The sequence below is a fragment of the Semicossyphus pulcher genome, unplaced genomic scaffold (genome assembly GCF_022749685.1).
Source record: "Semicossyphus pulcher isolate SPU_LCO1_2020_fin unplaced genomic scaffold, fSemPul1.0.p SCAF_13, whole genome shotgun sequence".
NCBI classification, from domain to species: domain Eukaryota; kingdom Metazoa; phylum Chordata; class Actinopteri; order Labriformes; family Labridae; genus Semicossyphus; species Semicossyphus pulcher.
In genome coordinates, this window is record NW_027211637.1 from 16,931,939 (window position 1) to 16,955,702 (window position 23,764).

The 23,764-nt window shown below is 42.2% G+C and overlaps 3 protein-coding genes across 4 annotated transcripts; all 3 read left to right on the plus strand.

Moving 5' to 3' along the window:
- Positions 1-3,483: 3,483 nt before the first annotated feature.
- On the plus strand, positions 3,484-5,305 carry hoxc9a (homeobox C9a). Its single transcript, XM_069660268.1, has 2 exons — positions 3,484-4,027; positions 5,058-5,305. The coding sequence occupies exons 1-2, from the start codon at positions 3,484-3,486 to the stop codon at positions 5,303-5,305; spliced, it is 792 nt and encodes a 263-aa protein (XP_069516369.1).
- Positions 5,306-9,627: 4,322 nt separating this feature from the next.
- Positions 9,628-11,751, plus strand: hoxc8a (homeobox C8a). Its single transcript, XM_069660211.1, has 2 exons — positions 9,628-10,063; positions 11,429-11,751. The coding sequence occupies exons 1-2, from the start codon at positions 9,628-9,630 to the stop codon at positions 11,749-11,751; spliced, it is 759 nt and encodes a 252-aa protein (XP_069516312.1).
- Positions 11,752-22,116: 10,365 nt separating this feature from the next.
- Positions 22,117-23,270, plus strand: hoxc6a (homeobox C6a). Of its 2 annotated transcripts, none has more exons than XM_069660372.1 (2): positions 22,117-22,513; positions 22,960-23,270. In XM_069660372.1, the coding sequence occupies exons 1-2, from the start codon at positions 22,117-22,119 to the stop codon at positions 23,268-23,270; spliced, it is 708 nt and encodes a 235-aa protein (XP_069516473.1). The 2 variants fall into 2 exon arrangements, with proteins under 2 accessions (XP_069516473.1, XP_069516474.1); XM_069660373.1 differs by having other exon boundaries at positions 22,117-22,510.
- The last annotated feature ends 494 nt before the right edge of the window (positions 23,271-23,764 follow it).

A 23,764-nucleotide genomic window follows, 5' to 3' on the forward strand; every position in this document is an offset into this window, starting at 1 on the left:
TCATACATGTGTATGAGCGTTTTGCCTTTCTTAACATCTGGTCTTTTGTTAATCTGCGCACAAACGCACGTTTTAAACCGAAGCTGTTTGATTGTTTCCTTTCTCTGCATTTTGAGCGTAAAATTGCATCTAATGAGAGTCATGAGCAGGGATTGTGTCGGACTGTGTCCGTAAGCAATTGTTTTCGTCAATAATTTGGACTTGATATGAAGTGACACCGCCCCGCAGCAGCGCCACTTCATCCAAACTGTGTCTCATTGTAATGCTTTTATCTGACTGCATACTTTTGAAATATGACAGCTTAAAGCTGGTCATTAATTGCCTCCATCTAAAACAAAAGCAACACTCTTTACTTCAGATGGGACCACGCGGACGTTAGCCTGCAGGCCCGTTTGATGCGTCATCCTGCACAAGCACCCTCTTTCTGTCTAATTTGCTTTTGTTGTGTTTTATGAAAAGTGAATAGTGTAAAAGCCAGAGCCAGGAGGGGCGATAGCATCAGATTCTTAATCATCATTGAACGACTATGTCGTAAAAAGCCTGTGAAGGACATTTCCAGCTTATCTGTGAATTGTGCTCAGGCTGCATATTGTGTTTGAGAGCATTAGAGGGTGTCGTATTTTGCATTTTAACGCTTTCAGAAGCGAATGTAATACAAATGAAATGAACATCAATGAAAACGGACAAAACTGTATGTATCACCTGTCTCCGTGTGAGCTAAAAAGCATGCACTGTTGCTTTAAACTTAAATTTTTAACTTCATTGTCATATATTAGTGCTGAGTCAGATCATCAATTTCAAAACTCTACTTTTTGTTTTGTTCACCATCGCAGGCTTTTACTCAAATGTTGAATCAGAAATATGAAATAGGAAAAGAAGCTCTGGCGATGCAACAAAGAGATAGTTCATCGGCTCTATTTCCACTGCGACTGCAGCTGCGTTAAAGAAACAAAGACAAACACAAAGAACAAAGACAAAATTAATGACTCCATTAGTTTTTTATTAAAGCCAAGCAAACATGGACCCATAAGACAAATAGATACAGTATTAAAAAAATCCTCACTTCTAATTAAGGGACACACACTTAAACACGCACACACGCACACACACGCTCACCTCGAAAGCAGGTTATTCGCTGGATAATTGTGGACATGGAAAGAAGCTACATCATGTATATGACCATATGTTCTGGTAATAAAGTCTCACTGAGCACTTTTTCATTCGGCTTTAATGTCAGCAGCAGAATGAACGAGCTCAGACCTTCAACCCTCACAGAACACACACATTTAAAATCTGCTGAATTTAGTTAAACGTCTTTATTTCTGTAAGCGTGGGGAACTATTTGTCTTCCACAGGCTCGCGCATACAGAGGCAGACACACACACGCGCGCGCACACACACACACACACACACACACACACATACACACCAGGATACCGTTTGGCATTATCCGGGTTAAGGTCTGGCGTCTGGCCTTTTAAATTTCATGGTTGAATCTGAACTCAGCAGCCATGACAAACATCGCACTTCCTTTATGCTTTTATCTATTAATGCATTTACTTTTAGCTCGTCAAGTCCACCTACGATAGAACTGTATCAGTTAATGTTCCATTATAAGAATTTAATTAAACCAAAGTTGAATATCAGGCTAATAAGTGACGTCATTTGATCCGCTTGATGACAAATGCAACACTTTACAGTTTTTATTTGCCTTTAACTAAACGCGTAATTATCACCTGAAAATGAGCTTTTATTTTGAAATGCGTCTTTTTAATCTCCGTGCTTAAACTGTCATTTAATGGAACACAGTGCACCCAGCGTGCTGCTACTATAATTAAACTTTCACACATACCAACTGTTAAAAACGCATCTTTATACTCATTATATATTACACCCTTGTCTTTAAGTTTGTTGTAATTAAATGTAGTTTTATTTTTAAAGCTCTGGACTAAAGTCAAAGAAAAATCCAAACATGACAATAACAACTACGCACATCACCTCACGTTAGACACAATATAGAGTGTCTGCAGCACGCACAGAAAAATAGGCAAGATGCGTAAATCCAGATTTAAACGCATCCCAATAACGCACATCAGCATCCCAGATTCTAACAATGTATACATATGCTCCTGCAGCAAAATCACCACATCAGTGTAATTAACGCGCAGAATTAATGCATCAGTTATGTTGGACTACCTCATCCGGTGTGCACGTGTGCATTACATTTTCAACATTTATGCTCCAATTAGTCTAATATGTGCTCCCTGCGACACTGCTGACTTCTCCTGTTACTCCTTCATATGTGTGTGTTATATATTATTTTCTGTAACGCTGCAGCAGATCTCAGAGTCGCCTCACACCCTGCTCTCTGACAACCTACACTGCTACATTTCAGGGGTAAAACAGTAAGCTGCTGCCATTACACCCAGCAGTAACATTATCCTTGTTATGCAAGCTTTCATGTATTTCTCCCTTTAACGAACCTTTTTACCTCCTCTGCTTGCAGTCCTCCTCTCTCCTTCTCTTCGGCCTTCCTCTGTGACAGAAAGACTAGTTTCTTATGCAATTCAGCGCTGGTGGGTTTTTTTTATGTCGAGCGAGGAACGCGGATGCAGCCTTATTAACGACACGTTTATGAACAATCAAATGGTCCTCGTTAAAATTTATTGATGGGCATAAAAACATGAACGGTCACTAGCCGAATATAGCCCGCTGTAGTGGGCTGCTTGTCAAGAATCTGAATCCCCTCCTCTCCTATCTCCGCAGATCCCATTTAGGAAATATTTGCTCTGTTGCGCCCTCGTTAAACAGCGCAAACTTTATTGATGGTATATCCTGAATCCCGTATTTTGATGCCTCCTCCTCGTCTGTCTTCTTCCTCGTGCAGCTGCTGTGTAGCCTTCTCTGTGTTTAGAAATAAACAGCATTGCACAGGAAGTTATAAAACCTTCACTTTATCAAATATGTTGCCGGTTTGATAAAGATAAGAGGCATCAGACGTTCAATAAACACTTTAATGCTGCAACACTATCCATGGCAATAACTGGGGCTACGCTGGATTTTGCCAGACAGAGACAGAGATTGATTACACCATCAAATAGTTCCTTCCTCGCTTTTAGACGTAACGTGCGTAGGGCTGCACTGCGCCTGCACGGATCTTCTAGCAGCGCTACAAAAGCATATTTTGTGTATAAGGAAGCTTGTTGTTGACGTTACCTCTAGTGTGTCCGAGAAAAAGAGCGAAAGAGCGCATTCTTTAATCCCATTTATGTGCATTGGTATCCCAGGATAAGCGGCGCATTGATCCACTGTACAATTTTTGTGGGGGTAAATATAATCACGTGTCAGCGAGGCAGCCAATAGCAGCCGAGGAAGCGTTGAGAAATAATTACCTGCCTTGATTGTTCTATGGCTAGATAAAAAAGTACACATACACTCCATATAATAATCGGATGCATGTAAACGAGTCGTGGAGGCTTCGACATGTCGACCACGGGTCCCATAAGTAATTATTATGTGGACTCCTTGATCAACCATGAAAATGAGGATGTCCTTGCTGCTACTCGCTTCTCGGCTCCCGGTTCGCACCCAGCCGGCCCTCGTCCGACGTCTCTAGTACCGGAGTGCGCCGACTATCCTTCCTGCAGCTTCGCACCCAAGCCTCCCGTCTTCTCCACCTCCTGGGCCCCCGTCCACTCCCAGTCATCAGTGGTTTACCATCCATACAGTCACCAACCGCACTTAGGCACAGACTCGAGGTATATGCGCTCATGGCTGGAGCCGATATCAGGCGCGGTGCCTTTCCATGGCTACCCCGGGAACAGCAGGCACTATGGGCTCAAGCCCGACGCCTTCCAGGAGCACAGAGCCGGAGAGTGCCTGAGCTCCAGCGGACGGACCTACACGGATTATCTGTACTGCTCATCCACTGACGTGCGGGACAAGACGCAGACAAATGTCCCTTCTCCCGAGCCGGAGCTGCTGGCTTCAGGGAAACATAAAGACGAGAAGCCGGAGCTAGATCCGAGTAAGTTCAAGCTCCTGCACTCTTTTACAGCCGGGTGGGAGTTTTGCTTTGGGATTATGTAAAACTGCCTCAGAGGCATTTTAACGTCCTGCATATAAAGTGAAATAATATACAGTTTAACCCCCGCTTTTCAGCTCAGCTCCGGATAGCCTCTGTTAGGGGGGAAGCTTTAGGAACTATAAAAGACAAACGCTACCAGGCTAATATTGGGGCTATAAAAGCAGACGGGGTTATAAACATGGACTCAAACCTCCAGGAGGACGTTGAATTTGGACGGGTGCGTCTTAATGCTAAAAACAAGCAAGGTGTTCTTTTTAAGTGTAAAAATACGAGTAAATATTGAGAATTGAACGCCTTGCGGTGCTTTTTACGAGCATGTTTTGATCCCGTGCTTTTACATAAAGGGCATATGAAGCTCCTGTAATCCGCCTTCCTGTGCTGTTTCCTATATGCAGGCCCACTGCTGAGGAAAAGCCACATTTTGCCTCTGTTTGATCCCCATTTCTTAAACACGTGATTCAGCCATACCATAATGAGTAGATAGCGTGGATATAGTTCCACATTATAATCTGCTCTACTCTCTGGGTCCAAAACAAATTCACATGACTCCTACAGCCAACTTGAGGAATGTAGGGACATACTCGAGGACTTTCACCACGGACCTGTAAAGGCTTGAACCACGGGCCATTTTATGGGCCAATAAAGTGAATAAGCGCATTGAGTATTTTACGACGGTGTTACTCACAAGTTAAGGGGACAAGGAAGCAAATCAGAGTAGTGTTGGACAGTCTGAGGCTGAGATTCATTCCTCTAAATGTTTTAGCTTTAATGGTAAACATAAAGCGCGTGTATGATTTGTTTTTGTTTTTAATTGTCACTTCACATTGCTGTAAATCCTGAGGCACATTTTCCAAATGCTAAACACTAATAATGGAGTCACTAGTCTTTGTTTTAGTTTGAATATGTCTCACAGTTCTGCTCTAACATGTGTTGTCATTATCATCATTATTATTATGGTTTGTTTTTGCAGATAACCCAGTGGCAAATTGGATACACGCGCGCTCCACAAGGAAGAAGCGGTGTCCTTACACAAAGTACCAGACTCTGGAGCTGGAAAAGGAGTTTTTGTTTAATATGTACCTAACAAGAGACCGCCGGTTCGAGGTCGCGAGGGTCCTGAATCTGACCGAGAGGCAGGTCAAAATCTGGTTTCAGAACCGGCGGATGAAGATGAAGAAAATGAACAAAGAGAAGAGCGATAACAGCAAAGAACAATAATGTGGACTGCAGCGGTCAGAAAACAACACGAATAACCACTAGTCACATGGACAGCACAGATGTACCAAAACACTCCTCCTCTCCATATTTATCACTTTGTTGGATTTTGTATTAACCTTATAACTTTGAGACTGTTTGATGCTGATTATGTTATTTTTCCAGTGCACATTTATGTGTCCAGCGTTAAAGAAAAAAAAAACTTCTAAGGAGAAAATTACATTCTGCTTTCACTTCGAAAAACCTTTTATGTTTTTTTTGTAAGAGAATGATACAAGTCGCAGTTTAGACACGTTGAAACTGTCTGAAGAAAGAGAATACTTGAATTCTTTTGAATTTCACAAACCCATAATTTATGATGTGAATGTTTAATTTCCTTTGTACGTTGTTGTGCAGGTGTAGTATTTTGTACAGAAACAGAACATCTGCGCTCGGACTCGTCTGTCTTGTATTTTTGTGATAGCTGTTGCTGTATTTGTGCATTTCTTCTTCTTTTTGACTGTAGCGAGTTTAACTATAGATTGTAGATATAAATACAAATATAATCACTAAGTGCTTGTTTTCTGTATTCATTGTATCTCAGTGTGGAGGTCGTGTTTGCGCCCAAACGCATTTAAGTAATGAGTGCGTGGCTGTAGAGAGGCCAAACAAACACAGCCAATATCAGCCAAACTATTTCCTCCATCTAAAAAACCGCAGGACAATTGCGTTACCAAATCAATACTGGTGAAGCTACATGTTGTAAACAGATGGGTGTTTTTTAAGTAATTAAGCCTCAACTATTCTTCCTCTTATATGTTTTGGTTAGACTAACATTCCTCCAAGTACAGCTCAGGCCTAAATGAGCTGCAAATAATGGCGAGGGCGAAAACTTCACGTCTTTGGCGCAGTGGCGGATTTAGCAAGACGACGTTGTTTTTGTGCTTTCTTTCCTTAGATAAAAGTTTAAATTGCTCTTATATATAAGTCTTTGTCTCGTTAATATTCAGCTATGTATGTATTTAAAGATATATGTTAATAGACCACAAATAAACACACGCGCGTTTATCTATATGGGGAAAGTTAGTTTGCCAAAAATCAATACGCACAGCTTATACACATAATAATGAATTAATCAATTAACAGATGTATTTTTAAGTACCAATAATAAGGGTGAGCTAGAGCAATATGGCAGTAAGAAATATTAGATGCACGATGGATGTGCGTTATTTATTATTTTATAGGTCCATACTCTCTTTATATGTTAGTACCCCAAAACACGGTTGTGCTCTGATCACGTTTTAAATAACGTGTTCGTTTGCAGGGAGAAAAAAAAATGAAATAAGTGCTAATTGTTATTTCTGCCTAATGAATTACCTTCTAAATAAACTACATTGCTAATTTTATAGCCTTAGATTTCCAGGCCCAGAGGCGATACGAAAATGTGCGACTACATTGAGTTTGAAGTGAGAGACAATTTCCCAGGTCTCGCATTTGTTTCCCGGGATCGACCTAAATTGCCTTTTTGTGGTGGCAAACAATGCGGACAGGATGCTGTCATTTCAAAGCCCAATCCAGTGCATTTCCGCTCAGCTCGGACAAAAATGCCAGTTTTACAGCCCCTGTTGGAGCTCGGCTGTTTGTCTCAAATGCAGACCAACAAAGCAAACTCGACTAACTGGCTAGACGTCTGGGCTAAATTACTTTATGGTTTTAATGGACGCTGGTGCTGGACGCGTTCAAAGGAGAGTCATGCGCACCGGTGAGGGGACTTAAGCCTGATGGGCCAGCCGCAGCCCCCCTGCACTTCATCGCATGAGTGGTCTATTAGCCTACAGTTAGATGGAAGAAGTCAATAGTTATTGTGCATAAATATGAGTGCTGCAAAGCACTGCTATCAGTTATATAAGAGCAGGTCGCGCCAATCACAGATTCAGCACAACAACTATTTCCATAGCTGCTGTAACACAGAGCAGGCTGGAGGCTTGTAGTTACACATTTGCTCTAAACTGCTTATTTGAATCAGCTTTATTTAAAGAAAACGGCTGTTAACAGACTTTGGACAAATGTGGAGACCCTTTCTGTCTCACACCACACCGCTTTGTGATTGGTGGATTCCTTCAGGTTTAGGGGCATCTCTCAACACTAGATGACGCTGTTGGTCCGTGCTTTGAGCAGGATCTGTGTGTTGAAGGGTTACTTTTTTTTTTTTTACAGCTCTGTGGCTTGGCTGTAAAATGAAGAGTAACCTATCGATGACAAAATGACAGATATGGTCACCCGCTGCTTTCCGTGTAATCGGCCACAGAGCTGAGCCCCGGAATGCACAGAAATGTTGTTGTGTCTGCCACAGGAAGTGAGCGTAAACAAGACGGGCTTTATATTTTCCACGAAGATTTTTTAGATTTATTCTCATGTTTGCACTTATTTGTTACTTCGGGGATTTTAATGTTAAGATTAGTTTGGTCACGTTTGTGGCATAAACACATTCTTTGAATTTCTGAATTAACTGGGATGTCACTGTATTTTATTTAATTGTCTTATACCAGTTAAAAATGATTTTTTTTTGTCAGCAGGTTTTCTGTTTTTTTAATGGCAACAATAGCTGCATTTAGATGGGATAGCAGGACAGTGTGTGTTTGTATTGTGTGTGCATTTAATTCGTAATTCTTTTTATTTTTAATGCTGTGAATCAATAAATAATTTAACAATAAAAATACTTAAAAATAATAAAAAATAACCACAATAAATCAACAGCCAGACGCCATATTTTAAATGCATACATAAAACTTTAATCACAGTTTGTGGACGATTGCACCGTGAACGTGAGCAGCACAAATATCAACACTGACAGCAACAATAACAACAACAACATCACACACAATACGAATATTATAGAACAACAAAACATCATAATAATACAATTATTTTAATAAAATTATAAATATTAATACAATAATAAAAATAATTACACATCCAAACAAAAACAGCTACCTGCTCATTTCTATGCTGAATAGTTGATGTGTGTATCAGCAGCTCAGAGTCCCACAATGGCCAACAATGATTGGCAATCTGCATATTTATAGAGTGTGAAAGGTCTATAAATTCGCCCAGTGCGCCTTTCATATTTTACGATGATGTGTATAAAACGTCAGTAGCCACACACACACACACACACACAAAAAGCACGCGGGCATATTTGGAGAGAGAGCCCATACAAGCATTGAGCTATGGAACCGTGCGCGCGCTCATTGTAGCTAAACATCCAATGTAAAATTTTATGAACTCCTCCGCGTGGGAGATTTACTGCGTATCCTCGTCGGTTTTACGGGGTCAGTAAGTGGCACCTAGTATTCACAGGTCGTGTTTATATTTGCGTGTGTCGGTGTTTTACTGCGCGTGGTGCAAGTGCGTCGCTCTGGCCCTGTTCTCGCTTCCACGAGGATGTTATTCTGCCTGATTCTCGATTTTACCTCATTTTTCGCCTGCTTTTGTATCTTTAGTGTTGTTCTTTATAACATTTTGGTTGTCATGAACTCCCCGGCTGCCATGTTGACCTCCCGGAGCCCATAAAAGGTCAACTATTCGCAGAAATTAGTGTATAACCTTTATAAAGGCCCGAGAGGGCAAACACCGCCTCCTAACAGGTTTATCCGCTTATATTAAGAGGAAATATGCACCTCATAATGCAGAGATAATACGCCCAAGTATAACATTCAGACTATAGTGAGAATGCTCCATGTGTCACAGTGTTTATATCTGAAGCTTTCCACAGCAGCTCCATTGATCAGCTCGTAACAAAGCCTCTGTGATAAACACAACATTGATCATATTTAAAGCCTCTTTGGTTGTTGCTTATGATTAGTGCAGCTCCTCTCAAGGTGGAAATATACGTAGGGCCCACGTCTGACCGCTCGTAGAAAGATGAAGGGGTGGGGGGGGTTGTGGTGGAGGAGGGTGCAGGGGTGGGGGGGGTGCCTGTGGTGGGGGTGGTGGGTTGGGTGGGAAGCTTAAAAAAAAGGAAAAAGAAAGAAAAGCGTCTGTGACTGTGCCGGTCGAGCAAGCCAGCTTTAAGCTTACAGCTAACGCACATGCCATGAGCCGGGTTTGAGCCTGTGAGAAAAAAAAAAACAAACCCCTCTCACGACTGCGAGAGAAACCCGATGAGAGGAACGGCTCAGAGAGAGTGAGCTGCCGTAGATTGTCCAAAGGGGCAGCGTTTCTCCTAGTTCCGGTTTGTCTGCCTGTGCGCGCTGTGCGAGTTGGGACCCTAAACAAAAGGCTGCCATCATCCTAAAGGAGATATTCTGCCGCGAGAGAGCCCGTCTGCTTGATGCTAACCAAACATGAGCTCCTATTTTGTTAACCCTCTTTTTTCTAAGTACAAAGGCGGCGAGTCACTGGAGCCAACTTACTACGACTGCAGGTTTCCACAAAGCGTCGCCCGCAGCCACACGCTGGTTTACGGACCCGGAGCAGCCGCACCGGGCTTTCAGCACCCGTCCCATCATGTGCAGGACTTTTTCCACCACGGGACCACGGGGATCTCCAACCCCGGATACCAGCAGAACCCCTGCGCTTTGGCGTGCCACGGAGACGCAACGAAATTTTATGGATATGAAGCCCTTCCGAGGCAAACGCTTTATGGTACCCAGCAAGACGCGAGCCTAGCGCAATACCCAGACTGTAAATCGTCGAGCAGCTCTAACCCCGGAGAAGGACAAGGCCACTTAAATCAAAACTCCTCTCCCAGTCTTATGTTTCCTTGGATGAGACCCCACGGTCAGAACCAAACAATTATTTCCTATTCTTTCTGTGTTGCTCTGTGCGCGCGTGTGAGTGTGCGTGTGTGTGTTTATGCGCGTGTCTCTGCCTGTGTGTTTGTGTTTGTGTGCTAAATATTGCTAGGTATCCACGAGTGTGTCTGTTAACTATAAAACGCAATAAGTGAGGGAACATGATGGGGCACATAGAACCTGTAGTGCAGGCTGCTGTGTCTCTGCAGCACATGTTCATACAGGGCTGAGCTGCTGCTTTCTAAAGTGCCTTTAAACACACTATTGCAGATCACAGCTCATGACACAGGCTCTTTGAAGTCAATTATCGTTGACACAAGATATTTCACAAACTCTAACCGCACTTGGGGGAAAGATGAATAAGTCACAGTTGAAAATATGTTGGTGCCACACACACTCACACACAGACACACACACATAAGTAGCATGCAGAGTGACAGGAGAGTTAGCTCAAACACAACATGTCCCTGTTATCAAGACTCGGGGGTTTTAGAGGTTTTTTGGGGGGGTAATTTGACCCCAAAGGCCCACAGACTCACGCAGCCATAATCACAAGAGCTCTGTGTAGTTATGACCTCTCTCTCATTCATGGATCATTCTGCTCAGGCTATCAGGCTACATTAACTCCACACAGGTGTAAGCTTTGTTTTTATCTGCTCGCAGAGATATTAATCATCAGTCAGTCCCCATCTGAAGTTACAGAGCAGCTTTATCTCATGTGTAGACTTTTACCTTCTCCTCTTATTTCCTTATGTGTGTGTCACTCTGTGTGCATGTGTGTGTGTGTGTGTGTGTGACTGAAAATCTCCACCTGGCTTGTACAGGCCCTGCAGAATGTCTGCAAACATGCTAATCTAAGAAAGAACATGTTAGTGTTTGTAGGAATGTGGAATCAATAAGCTGATTGAAATTAGGGACTATTTTCTTCATTTTATAGGCGTATGCATTAATAATATATTCTTATTTTAGAGTATCTTCTTATACTCACCAAAGTAAAAGTCGCATCAGATGTCTGATCATTCCTACAGAGAGAAATGTAAATTAAAAATAGAATTACGTTTAAAAGGCTTTTGTTTTGAAATTCCAGACATATTTAGCTTACACGTGTAAGCTGAGAGATATTTCTTCTAAAGGGTAATCACATTTACATACTCACACTTTAAATAAGGGCTTTCCCCGCTCTCTGTGAGAATGGCAAAGATTGAAAGCTAATTTAAGGAGCTGAATGATTAGTATTCACGCTGAAGAGGAAGAGCAAGTAAATGTAGAATTAATTATAAGTCATCTGAATGATTTTTTTTATGGGGGTCCGTGGTCAGCTCAGCTAACCTCTGGCTTTATTTCATTCAAGCCCCAGGAAGACGGAACGGGAGGCAAACCTACAGCCGCTACCAAACTCTGGAACTGGAGAAGGAGTTTCTCTTCAACCCTTACCTGACGCGCAAGAGGAGAATCGAGGTGTCCCACGCCCTGAGCCTCACCGAGCGCCAGGTGAAGATCTGGTTTCAGAACAGGAGGATGAAGTGGAAAAAAGAGAACAACAAAGACAAGTTTCCGGGTCAGAGAGGGGAGGCTGAAGCCGAGGCCGAAGAGGAGGGCAACGAGGACGGTGAAGGGGAAGAGGCCGAGGAGAAAGAAGCGGAAGAGAAAGAAGAAGAAGAGAGCAAGGAGTGATTTTATGGTCCTTTTTATGGTTATATGGCTGAAAAAGAGAGAAAAAAGAGAGGTCCCATAAACAGAGGAAGAGTCACAAGGAGGCAGAGAGCGTCAACTTTATGACCACCCTTTCATTTTGTCAAGAGGGGACAGGAATCCCTCCATGGTCGCTGTCATAAATAGACAAAAATCTCCCTTCTCACCATTCTCCCAACATGATTTCCATTTGGATATTTCTGTAGACGCAGATTTTTCTTTCATCAAACTGTCGCCCTTTCAAAAAGAAAAGGGGGCAACTTAAAACGCATGTTAGATGGAAAATGGCTTAGCTGATTTTTTTTTTATTACAAATTTGCTTTTAATAATAATAACAACACTATTAAAAGCCAAATAAGATCATGACCAACGCCGCCCTGTGTTGTAAATAGATGAATAGCCTACATTTAAAAAGAAACATGGACGAGAACTGTGCGCGAAATGTAGGCCTATAACTTAGTAGTACGTGTTCAGACATCATCGCAGCAGTTACATTGGCTCTACCAGCCCATGTATAAAGCACCAGTTTTATTATTCTAATTATTAATGTTACTGTTTTACTCGTTTTCATGTGAATGGCCTAGACAAAGATATAGCCATTAGCTCCTCAGACATCTTTTTTCTAGGATTTACCAGGGAAATGCAATCGTTTGAAATCCTTTGATGCTACCTAAAAACCTGGGGGAATTGCAATAGAGATTTCTGAATATAGAGATTTCATATGGTTTTAATTTGAAAAGTGTTCTATATCAACCTTATGATTAAGTTATGTATGTAGCATTTAACCCGATATACAATATACACTTGTTGAAGACAATTTGTGAGTCTTGGGAAGACAATTAGCTCAAATGTTGAGATTGTAACCACGGCACTACCTAAACTCAGAGCCTTGCCTTGTTGCTGGATTTCCGGTCCTCACTTTGTGGCATCGCTCTGATTGAAACGCAAGCTATATTTCCCCAACAACTAAAACTGCCTATTACGCACATGTACTGTGTATGATAATACCTGCTACAATTACAACGAGTTTTAAAGTAAGGGACTTTTATTTTGATGTGCTGGTGATATAGCGTAGTTGTTTTGCACTGAATATAATCTTTATGTACGTCTTGTTATATATTGATGTTAACAATATGCTCGTTTCCTGGTGTTTTCTCCTGTGAAAGACGGAATTGTGTGTCCCCGCCATTGTTGATGTAAAATCACAAATAAACAAGATGGCTCACAATCATTTGTTTTTTTTTTATTGTTATTGCAGCCTCGGTTACTGAAATTACCCCCTCTCTCTCCCTCTCACCCCTCCTCCCCCCACACACGCATTAAAATACATGTTTGAAGTGAGAAACAATGCAATATTTACTCACCTTAGTGCCACTACACTTTTCTCTCTAACCATTTTAAACGAGTTTCCACGCTTCCAAAAGTCATTTAACACCAAACAATCACAGCAATTCAAAGAGGAAATGCCTCAATGTCGCTGTTTTCATGATGCTTTGATTTCAGCCCCAAATATTCGCAGGCTGCAGCAGGATTGACGAGAAACTCTCAGCGCATTAAATCGCCTCTTGACTAAAGTTTTCCTCATTTAAAACTTTGAAACTTTCCGTATTAAAAAACGCCAGACTTGCGTTTGCACATGTATCCCTTTACCTTTTAAGGAAAGGTTGCGAAATCCCTCTCACAGCGTGCGCACTCTCCAAAGCCTGAGTCGCGTTTGATTCATCCTCTTAATAAGAAACTTCCTCTCTTCAGGGAGGACACGAGGCTTTTCTTAATGAATCTTGGGATGAATAATGGCTGTTTGAGACGGGATGAAGAAAACATCTGGCGTGATGTTAATAATCAGAGTAAATAATAAACTAAAGCGCATGAGGGAGGCTTTATGTGTCTATACCATGCGAGCTTGTGTCAATGTCCGGAAATCAGCAGGGCGTTGATATCAAAATGGCCAAGTGCATTTAGCAGATCGTGTCCTCTTGTCCAGCTGTTTTTATGTTGAGCATCCAACATCTGAAAACATCCAAATAGCATGAACACGACATAAAGTATCAAACGGTACAGACATGTAGGTCATTAAAATGTTGCTAACAGTAAAAGTAGTCTTCTCGTTCGATTATATTGATCCAAATCTGAACCTTTTCCCCCTTAACATGCGTTTTGACCCCCTGCACTTGTTTCCAACAACAATTTCAAAGGAATACAAGATGTGTTTTTAATTTGAAGGCCAACAACAGACTGCGTTTCCGCTCTGTCTGTGTCATGTATTTTAATTTCCCCAGCTTGAATGTATCATTAGATCTCTGTAATAACGAACAGCGCCGTCTCTCTGTAGTTGTTCCAGCGTCATGCAGCTTAATTATTTAAAACTCCTGCATGCTGTCTGCTTTTTTATCCGCACAGCTTAAGACTGTTGGAATCCGCTGAAGTGATCCATTCGAGGTGTGTATGAGACACTGAGGATGCAAATACTTTAGCGTGGGGACTGCTGCAAGGTGTGCCGCTTATTTATAAAGGGGATGTAGTATTTAAATGTTCTAATCAGGCTTGTTACCATGGTAACTTTTTAGTTTTTTGATTGGCTTGGATAAAAAATATTTTGTAGTATTGAAAGTTTAATATATGATCTGAAAAATGATAACCTAAACGTGATCGTGCTCTCTTTTAGACACCGGAAATAGACGATGCTGCAGCATGTTCTTCAATACAAAGTTATTTCTTAATATTATTATATAATATTTCTTTTTTTTCTTTTTTTAGTAAGAAAAAAAAACTAGCAAAAATATAAGTAACATAGCTGCATTTATTCTATTTGATTGCCAAAGCTGCATGATGTAGCCTAACGAATAATATCGAAATTAAAGCTTTTTAAACTGAATTTTATCCGTGAAAAAGAAGCAGTGGTTTGGTTGCAACCTGCTTTTTAAATTCCCTGCTTTGTCCAGGATTTTCTCACAAAAGTAAATTAGGATCAAGTCTTGCAGATCTACTTTTTATGGCTTTTGTTTTTCAAACCCTTAATTGCGTCTTATATTTCTCCTGAATGACCCAGAGCTGCGTCACAGCGCAGCCTTTTCACGCTCTGTGTTTATTTCTCTATTTGCGTGCGTGTAGTCTTTAGAAAATTCCGGATGTGTCCCTTAAGTCACAGCTATTCTGCAGGACGGATGTGGCCATTGTGTGTGTGTACTTTTACCACAGCGTTGACATTCCCAATAAAGTTTAGTGTACCTGCTGTAAAGTTTATTGGCGGTGTAAAGGCTCGGCTGGGATGCCTCTGCCTCTTTTGTGTCTGTGCGCCGGGGCTCAGTGTGGAGATCACGGCCTGCAAGGACAACATGCACTTCTCATGCGAGTATGTAACACATGTTTATTTCATTATTCAGGTCTGGGAAATTGAATTTATTCGATATTAAGACCACATGTGACAATATATTATTTTATAAGGCGAGAGGCCTCGCTGTGGTGGGATTTACGAGGGAAAATGTGCGTTTTGGGCTCAAATGTAATGATTTCTCCTTTTTGTTCTCCTCTTCTTATATTGCAATACTCCTTAACTTATTTATTGTATTTATATTTGTGAGATGTTTTTACTTGCTGTATGTTCAGTGAAAGTGAGGACATTTTCTTGTGGCCGTCCTGTTTTCTCTTAAAATTGTGCAGTGTATGTGCGTAATTTCAGATGCGTCATTTCCCCCCTCATAGATCTTTCTGAAAGTTTAAACTGGATTAACAGTTCGTGTTGATTCTTTGTGTTTGTGTTGCATAGCTGCTGTTTTATTAGTGTGTGTGTTTCTGCAGGATAAAGCTGCACTTTTCCTGCATTTCAGGTTTAAAATAATGATTCCTTATAGCCAATTGAAAAAAAGAAATGGTGCTATTGGTCTAAGCGTGCATGTACCTGGAGGGTAATTGATGCTGGGTGTGTACAGTGAGACTCTGATATCTGCTTGCAGTCATGTAATCCATCCTGAGAAGCAGTCAGACAGAAAGAGGCCCTAATATGGAAGTATAGTTTAGTCTAATTGAAGTTTAATTAGTCGTCTCTCTCTCCATGTCTCCCTGCGCCTCTTTCCCTGCCTCCCCTCCCTCTCTCTCTCCTCTCACACTTTTATTTCCCATTTCCCGTCGGCTTTGGGTACATCATGGCACACAGCTTGTCCACCAGGGGAACTGTCATTTTTTTTCTGACGCATGCACGTCTCATTTGTGACATATGGGGGAAAATTTCAGCCTCGCGCTCCATCTCGTGTGGCCATTTTTAGTTTTGTGCAATCGAAAAAAAGCAAAGGGAAAGATGGGTGCAAACATTCCTGGTTGTTAAAGGGAGAAATTTACAGCTGAGTAATAAAAGTTTACGACTGAATCCTATCTGCCATTGGCTGCAGCGAGCCACGTGGCACACGCTCTATGAACATGAACTTTATGCTGTTGTCTATTCTCTGGTCCTTCCCTTGTATCAGCAGCAGACCAAAGCTGGGGCGTAGAAACCTCTTTTTTCACCCTTTTTACTCTAATATAAAACCACTGCACGCTCATGTTGGCGCTGCTTCGTGTGATATTCATCCGATCTCCGACTTCCTGACAGAGGGATCTTCGGGGGACAGTCGCCGCCTCTCCCAGCCGCTGCCTGCGATTATCCCTCCCGGAGGCAATAAAAGCGCGTCTGGGAAAAGGAAAGAAACCGAGCAAGGCTGCTAGAAAAGACTTTCCCCTGCGCACAGAGGCTCCTTATCGGGGGATGTGGAGCAGCCAGCAAGACGCGGGAGATGCGCTCTGTGTTGATATTCCTCCTCAGCTGCTGCGTGAAGCTACAAACCACGGAGAGCAACTGGAGGTAAGACTACAGATATCTCTATCACGCTTTCTCGTGTTTTTATGCTGTGTTTGGCTGCTGGTTGCTAAAGCTTCAATGATGAATGATGCAGAGATGTATGAGTGAGTGTGTGTGTGTATGTGTGTGTCTAATCTGTGCAGCTGTGACCTGACCTGTAGCCTGGCAGGCTGCTGCTGGCTATTTACCTGGCTGTTATACACCTGCGTGTGTGTGTGTGTGTGTGTGTGTGTGTGTGTGTGTGTGTGTGTCTATCTACTGGCAGCTTTAGCCCACATTAGCAGAGCATTTCGTGTTGCTGTGCCAGTGTGTTGTGATAAATCGCCCACTGATAGTAAACTTTGTCATCACTCATAGGCCCCTCTGACCAGGCAGAGACAGATTACACTCAGAGCCGCCTGATGTGCTCTAATTATTCCTGCTTTCCATACTTGTCGTCACTTGTTACACCCAGCCTGTGCCAAGAGCTTGGATAACATTTGCAATTTTACGCACGCGCTTGCACACAAATACGCACGCAGACACACTACAAACGGTACACGTATATGCTCCAGTATGTACACACTGACACGCAGAGTGGATCCCGGCAGTGCCCCCTAGCGATCACTGGTGTTACATGTGGAAGTGGGCGGGTGTTGAGGCTTGTTGTTTATGGCTGCTGCCTTTCGGCGGAGGTCCACTGCGGATGTCAGCTGACCCGGCTGCTGCACGAGCTCACGCAGAGGAGCGTTTCCGACTGTCTCGTTTGTTGTTGTTGTTGTTGTTGTTGTTGTTGTCAGCTCTGAGAGAGAGAGATTTGTCTTTTTCTTGCTGGGATCTAATGAAATGAAGTGTCATTATGAGATGCTGCCCTGTGACATAATCACTGACGACATTGTGGGAATGGGTGGCACGAGATTTTATTCACACCAGGAGCAGAAATCAGCACAGAAATCCTCATTCATCAAAATCATTGCACCGAGCATATAAATCATACATTTATCATAAAAATACACTTATACATTCAGATTTTTTTTAAACAATATGGCAAGAATAGATAAATAAAATCCACATTAATTTGAAAACACTCCGAGCAAGCGGAAGGACACCATATGTGGCTGAAACACAGCTTTGTGTGTGCAGCATGTGTGACGTGTATGTTCTTGCAGCTTGTGACTGTGTGTGTGTGAGAGAGAGAGAGAGAGAGTGTGTGTAAGTGAAATCAACTTAAAACTATAATAATATATAAATACAAAGAGAAGGGGAGACTTAGTTTGCCTTGCACCCTGAAAGAAAGCACTTTACGCATAGCAGAAGTATCCAAAGGGATCATAAATACCATCGTGTGTGTGTGTGTGTGTGTGTGTGTGTGTGTGTGTGTGTGTGTGTGTGACTCAGACAGCAGTATACTTTTTGTGTGCCTGTGAAGTTGAAAGCTGCTTGTTATTTCAAAGCTCTGCTCCCTCTGTGTTTTATTATTGTCTGCGCTGCGACAAAACGTCTTTTGTTTTAAAAGTGATTTCATACGTGTGTGTGTGTGTGTGTGTGTGTGTGTGTGTGTGTGTGTGTGTGAGAGAGAGAGAGAGAGTGTGTGTGTGTGTCTCCGCCTGAAGCCGCACACACTCCTGCGATCCAAACTTATAAAAAATATAATTATTGTCTCAGCCTCGTTGCGAAAGCCTTTAAAGTCTTATAACCTACTGTTGCACGTTGTCTGCTTTTCCCTTATGAGACGTCCTGTCTGCTGCTGCACAATACTGCGTCTGTAGAGAGAGAGAGAGTCTGTTTAATACAAGCCATTTGTGCTGTGAGGTAAATCTTACTTTAAAATAAGAGGGGAAAAGCACAGTCTATTGTTTTGCCCTGCAGTGTTTTAAAAGCAGAGATAGTCTGGCATAAAGCTCCATGAAGTCATGAATCTGTCCGCATCACCACATTTAGAACCTCACTTACAAATCCCGACAGGGCTCAAAATTTTGCCTACTAATGGTCATAATTTATGATGTGTGGATCAACATGCGCTCATTGGGCAACAGCTTCCTGAGTGCTTAACGAGCATAAAGTCGAACACTTCCGGACATTAATTGGGCCAGCCAGCGATGGTAAAGTGCTTATAGAGGGCTTTACATTGTTAGTATGTGAATTACTCCTTATTAGTCAGGTTAGGAGCGGGGGAGAGGAGAAAGCATCAGAGGCTGAGCACACTTCTCCTCCCTCGCTGTGTTTTTAATCATGGCTGATAATGTAGAAATTTTACAGGTCCCGCAGAACTAATACTGAGCGATGTTGTGATGTTGATGTGGATCTAAAGGCATGCGTAAAAAGAAGCACGCACGCGCACGGGCCCTGTTGTGCTGCAGGGGAAGCAGGCTGGTAAAGTTAGGCCTTCTGAAGAGGAACAATTAAAGTGTGATTAAAAAAACGGAACCAACATCAAACAAACTAAACCATAACACCGGCTAATAATAATAATATTAATAATGATAATAACAATAATACACATGTTGCGCGTGATATTTTACGTCACGTTTAGCATCCATGGTTTTCCGGATAACTGAAAACTACAAATTAAAAGCATAATCTTTTAATTATTTAATTATTGATGCTTTTTATTAATATCCATGGTTAGTGTGCGGTACCAGGCTACTGTGAATAATTTATTATTTTCCTTCCTGGTTCTTTCGCTCCTCGCTGTCATGCTCGTGGACCAAACGGCATCAGAAGCCGTGAATGTGATTTGCCTCACGGGCCGCAATAAAACACTAAAACACGAGGGAAAGAATGACCTTTCTAATTCTGCACACTGGCTCGAGCTCTGCTGCATTCCAGCTCCTCCAGTCCACACATTGGCTTTAGTGTTCAGCCTTTTATTTACAACCCAAACTTTATGGACCAGCGTGCTTTTTTCACGAGGGGGCTGGGAATAACAATTGAGGTCAAATCTGCGTTTTGAAATTCAAAGGAATGAAATATAATTTTAGTTAAAATAAAACTTTGTTAAAGTTATAAAAAAAAGAAAGCTTTTAATAATGAGTAAATAATATTTAAAAATGCTGCATGACAACAGTAATTGTTATTGTGAAATAAATCCCGTACACATGCTGTTTCTGACACCGTGAGCATGACAAATTCAGAAAGAAACAGCGACAACCAAGCCGCAGATTTAACACGTTTTGTGCTTTATTTCTATAATTTAAATAAAATGTAATGACGCCGTTAAAGTGTTAAAAACACTTTTTATGCTTTCTGTAAATCCTGATGTTTGTGCTTCCTGTAAGTCTATAAACCGGGACTCTCATTGTGTTTGTTTTATCCTACAATCAGCAGATGCGTTACTTAACATCAAAATAACTTAATATCAAAGTGAAGAGAGAAAATAATCCCAGGACAGCAGCGGAGGAACATTACAGCCTCCAACTTTTGCGCTTTATTTGCCTCAAATCTGTGCGCCTCGGATGTCACATATGGCCACGAATAAGGTGAAGGGGAACTTTTATTGCACCAGCTACTTCCTCCTCTTTGTTCTTGTCTCTTTTATGGGCTATTCAGGATCCCAAACAACACAGCAAACAGTGTTGCACGTTTAGTGTGCAAGTATTCACCCTACTGAGGAAATCAATGAGGGGGACCAATAGGCTGCTGCGACTGCGTTTGAACAGACATTTTCAATAACTGTATTGATTATTTTATTGGTATCTATTATGGCCTGTTGCGAAAAGCAGAGATAATGTGGATATTATTCATGTATGTGTAGAGTTTTACTTTTAATTCAGTTTCAACTCGCGTCGCTGCTAAAAATAAAATGATGTTGGGCTTTAAAAAAAAAAAGCGCGGAGACTATGTAAAAAGTTGATAATTATGTTGATTCCAGAAAACCAACAGTGGGTGAAGCTGGTTTCTTTCCTATCCATAATTTGGACTTTTACGCATCGCTCAGACAGGCGCTTAATTCTTGGAAATTTTTTGCAAAACACCTCTGAAGTAATTTTCCAACCCATAATTTGCTGCTGAGATAATTATCGGTTCCTCTTCCCAGTGTGTGTGTGTGTGTGTGTGTGTGTGTGTGTGTGTGTGTGTGTGTGTGTGTGTGTGTGTGTGTGTGTGTGCGCGCGTGTGTGTGTGTGTGTGTGTGTGTGTGTGTGTGTGTGTGTCAGAGGAATGTCGAAGAATGAACAGAACAGAGGAAAAAAAGACCGAACATGTTCATGTAAAACATTTTAAAACGCTGCGTTGAATTCAGCTCTAACTTCAGTGCGTAAAAGAAAAACCCTACTTTTTCTTGCTGTGAGTTAAAGAGACTGTACCTGAGCAGCTCATAGTGAACACCGGGCACAGATGGCCTGTGGAGGATTTAGTCTGACGTGTTGGACAGTCGCATAACCGATTGGATATTTCAGAGAGAGTAGAAATGATCTTCTCGGACGCAGATCTTTGATACACGCTGTTTCCCCTGCGTTGTTTGCCTCCACATGCTGTGCAGTGCTTTCATTTCTACTGCTCGCGTTGCAGCGCTCTGCTGCTGCAGAGATAGTTGTTGGTGAGCTGGGGAACGTCACTTGTTTTATTGCCCTCACAGAAGAGAGACCATAAACGCATTCTTAACCACCTACACCCTCCCCCAGTTCACTGCAAAAGCATGGAAATTGCTCACACGCCGGGTAATTCATACACAATGGAAACATTAACAGTATGTTGGAAAACTCGGCGAGATAAACAAAAACTGCTAATATTCATTTTAGTCTTTATACAGTGGGGGTGCTTCCTGCGGGATGACAGCATGGACAAGCTCTGCAGTGGTGTGCTGGAATTAAAACTGAGATTGGGAAACACACACACACACACACACACACACGCAAAGAAACACACACAAACACACAATCACTCACACAAACCACAAGAATTGGCAGGAAAGGGCTGTGATTTATCTCTCCTTAATGACATTAATAGCTGATTTCCTGAGTTTCACTCTTTAAAACCTCTCAAACTGAGTTTATGTGTGTTATTATGCAAATCTTTCGCCCAGCTTTGACTGTGATCACTGCACTGAATGACATTGGCCACGTTTTGCATCCACTTCCTCCACAAACACCACATTCTCTTTAAAAACTTCAAGTCAAAAATGCCTCATCCATCCCGGCTGCACAGACAGTGTGCCACTCCAACTCTACGTCGTGTTTATCGGCATTTAGCACTAATGTTCCAGCTCTGAGCTAAAAGCTACACTTTCTCTTCAACTCCTGCCTCTCAATTGGTGGAGACCGGTCAGCTGACGTTGTCATATTGTCTCTCACCGAGCCAAGCCTCGGCTATAACACTCGCGTTTGTGCGTCTTAACCGGAGATTGGAAATTAATAATATTGAATCCTCAAAGTAGCCCACGTCCAGTTAGAGAGGCAGAAAGTGGAGAGGGAAAAAAGAAGAGCTGGGAGAAAGGTGTGGTTGGTTGACACAGACGGGAAGGAGATTTACTGAGAAGGAGATTGAAAAGAGAGCGATAAAGAAGTGGGGAGAGTTGGAGAGAGGGTTACAAGCAAGGTATGAATTCTTATTTCGCAAACCCGTCGCTCTCCTGCCATTTATCCGGTGGTCAAGATGTTTTGCCTAACGTCCCCCTGAACTCCACCACCTATGACACAGTCAGACATTTTTCGTCGTACGGTGCCGCTGTGACCCAGAATCGGATATATGCACCTTTCTACTCCCCTCAAGACAATGTCGTCTTTGGCTCTGGCAGGGCACAGTACGAGTATGGATCAAACGTGTTTCTTCAGGACAAGGACGTGCTCCCCAGCTGCAGACAAACAAACATGGGACTCAATACACAAAGCCACATTGCTCAAGAGTACAGTTTGGATCAAGGAAGAGCAGGAGCGCAGGAGCAGAAAAGCAACATCCCGATCTACCCGTGGATGCAGCGCATGAACTCACACAGCGGTGAGTTTTACTACGACAAATAAATTAAGGAAATGGGCCAGTTTTACGATATGTCTTACCAAGAGAGTAAGTTACTTTTTATGGCCCCATAAAACATTACTGTATCCCCTCGACCTGTAGATGGGCCTTTGCATGTGCAAACAAACAGCTTTCATTTTAAGTAAGATCTAGTAGCCACACAGAGGCGCGTGAGGCAGTGTGAATGCATTATGATGCTTTTATTATTTTAGATAATAAAGAGGAGATGCCCCTTGAGATAGTCTCACAGTTTAATATATTTTTTTACTGCATGGATTTGGATTATTATTCCAACAATACGCTAAACTTGTGCTCAACTGCCCCAAAGTAATATCAGCCCACAGACAGAAGCACGTTTATTTTTTATGTCAAATGTGACTTCCCCTCACAAATGATTAAATTAGTTCTTCCACTTTGTATCTCAGCAGGAGTGGGCTACGGGACAGACCGGCGCAGAGGACGTCAGATCTACTCTCGCTACCAAACACTCGAGCTGGAGAAGGAGTTTCATTTCAACCGCTACCTGACCCGGCGCAGACGCATCGAAATCGCCAATGCGCTTTGTTTAACGGAGCGCCAGATCAAAATCTGGTTTCAGAACCGACGCATGAAGTGGAAGAAAGAGAGCAACCTGACCTCCACGGTGACTGGAAGTGAACAGACAGGAGCCTCTCAGGAGGAGGAACGCAGTGGCGCAGTGGAAGAAGAGAAGGATGAGGAGGAGAAGAAGAAAGAATAGTTCAAAAAAAGAAGCACCTGATGAGCATTAAACCCAACATAACTACCTAAAAAATGGACTTGAGAGCGACTTCACTGCATGATGGCTAAACCCCGCAGCTCTCCCACTTATACCCCATGTTGACCACAGGAGAAATCCAAATTATTTCAGCCACAGTTTGGCCCCCTGTGACATGTGGAGCGCTCATGTGTTTTTTTTATTTACTGCAATGTCACACTTGTATTGTGAAAATAAAACGAAGTATTAATTTCTACGTTATTCCTCATGCCAGTAAAAAATCTGTGTATTTATCCCCCACACCCCCATCCATCACTGTGAACTCTTTGATCGCCTCTCAGACTACAGTGTTGGTCAGATCACTCAGTATTGTACACGCACATTCCACGGAAGGACCGGACACTTCATCTGATCACCGTATAATCTACTACTTGAATAATGCGCGGAAAAGTGTCCTGCTGCATAAACATGAAAGTTGCACGGAAATAGAATACACT

What these genes read in the sequence shown, in the direction of transcription:
- hoxc9a (XM_069660268.1), top strand. Translation starts at nt 3,484, where the DNA reads ATGTCGACCACGGGTCCCATAAGTAATTATTATGTGGACTCCTTGATC. An exon ending in GAAGCCGGAGCTAGATCCGA is followed by an intron (nt 4,028 to 5,057) that starts GTAAGTTCAAGC and finishes TTGTTTTTGCAG; the next exon opens with ATAACCCAGTGGCAAATTGG.
- hoxc8a (XM_069660211.1), top strand. Translation starts at nt 9,628, where the DNA reads ATGAGCTCCTATTTTGTTAACCCTCTTTTTTCTAAGTACAAAGGCGGC. An exon ending in TCCTTGGATGAGACCCCACG is followed by an intron (nt 10,064 to 11,428) that starts GTCAGAACCAAA and finishes ATTTCATTCAAG; the next exon opens with CCCCAGGAAGACGGAACGGG.
- hoxc6a (XM_069660372.1), top strand. Translation starts at nt 22,117, where the DNA reads ATGAATTCTTATTTCGCAAACCCGTCGCTCTCCTGCCATTTATCCGGT. An exon ending in GCGCATGAACTCACACAGCG is followed by an intron (nt 22,514 to 22,959) that starts GTGAGTTTTACT and finishes GTATCTCAGCAG; the next exon opens with GAGTGGGCTACGGGACAGAC.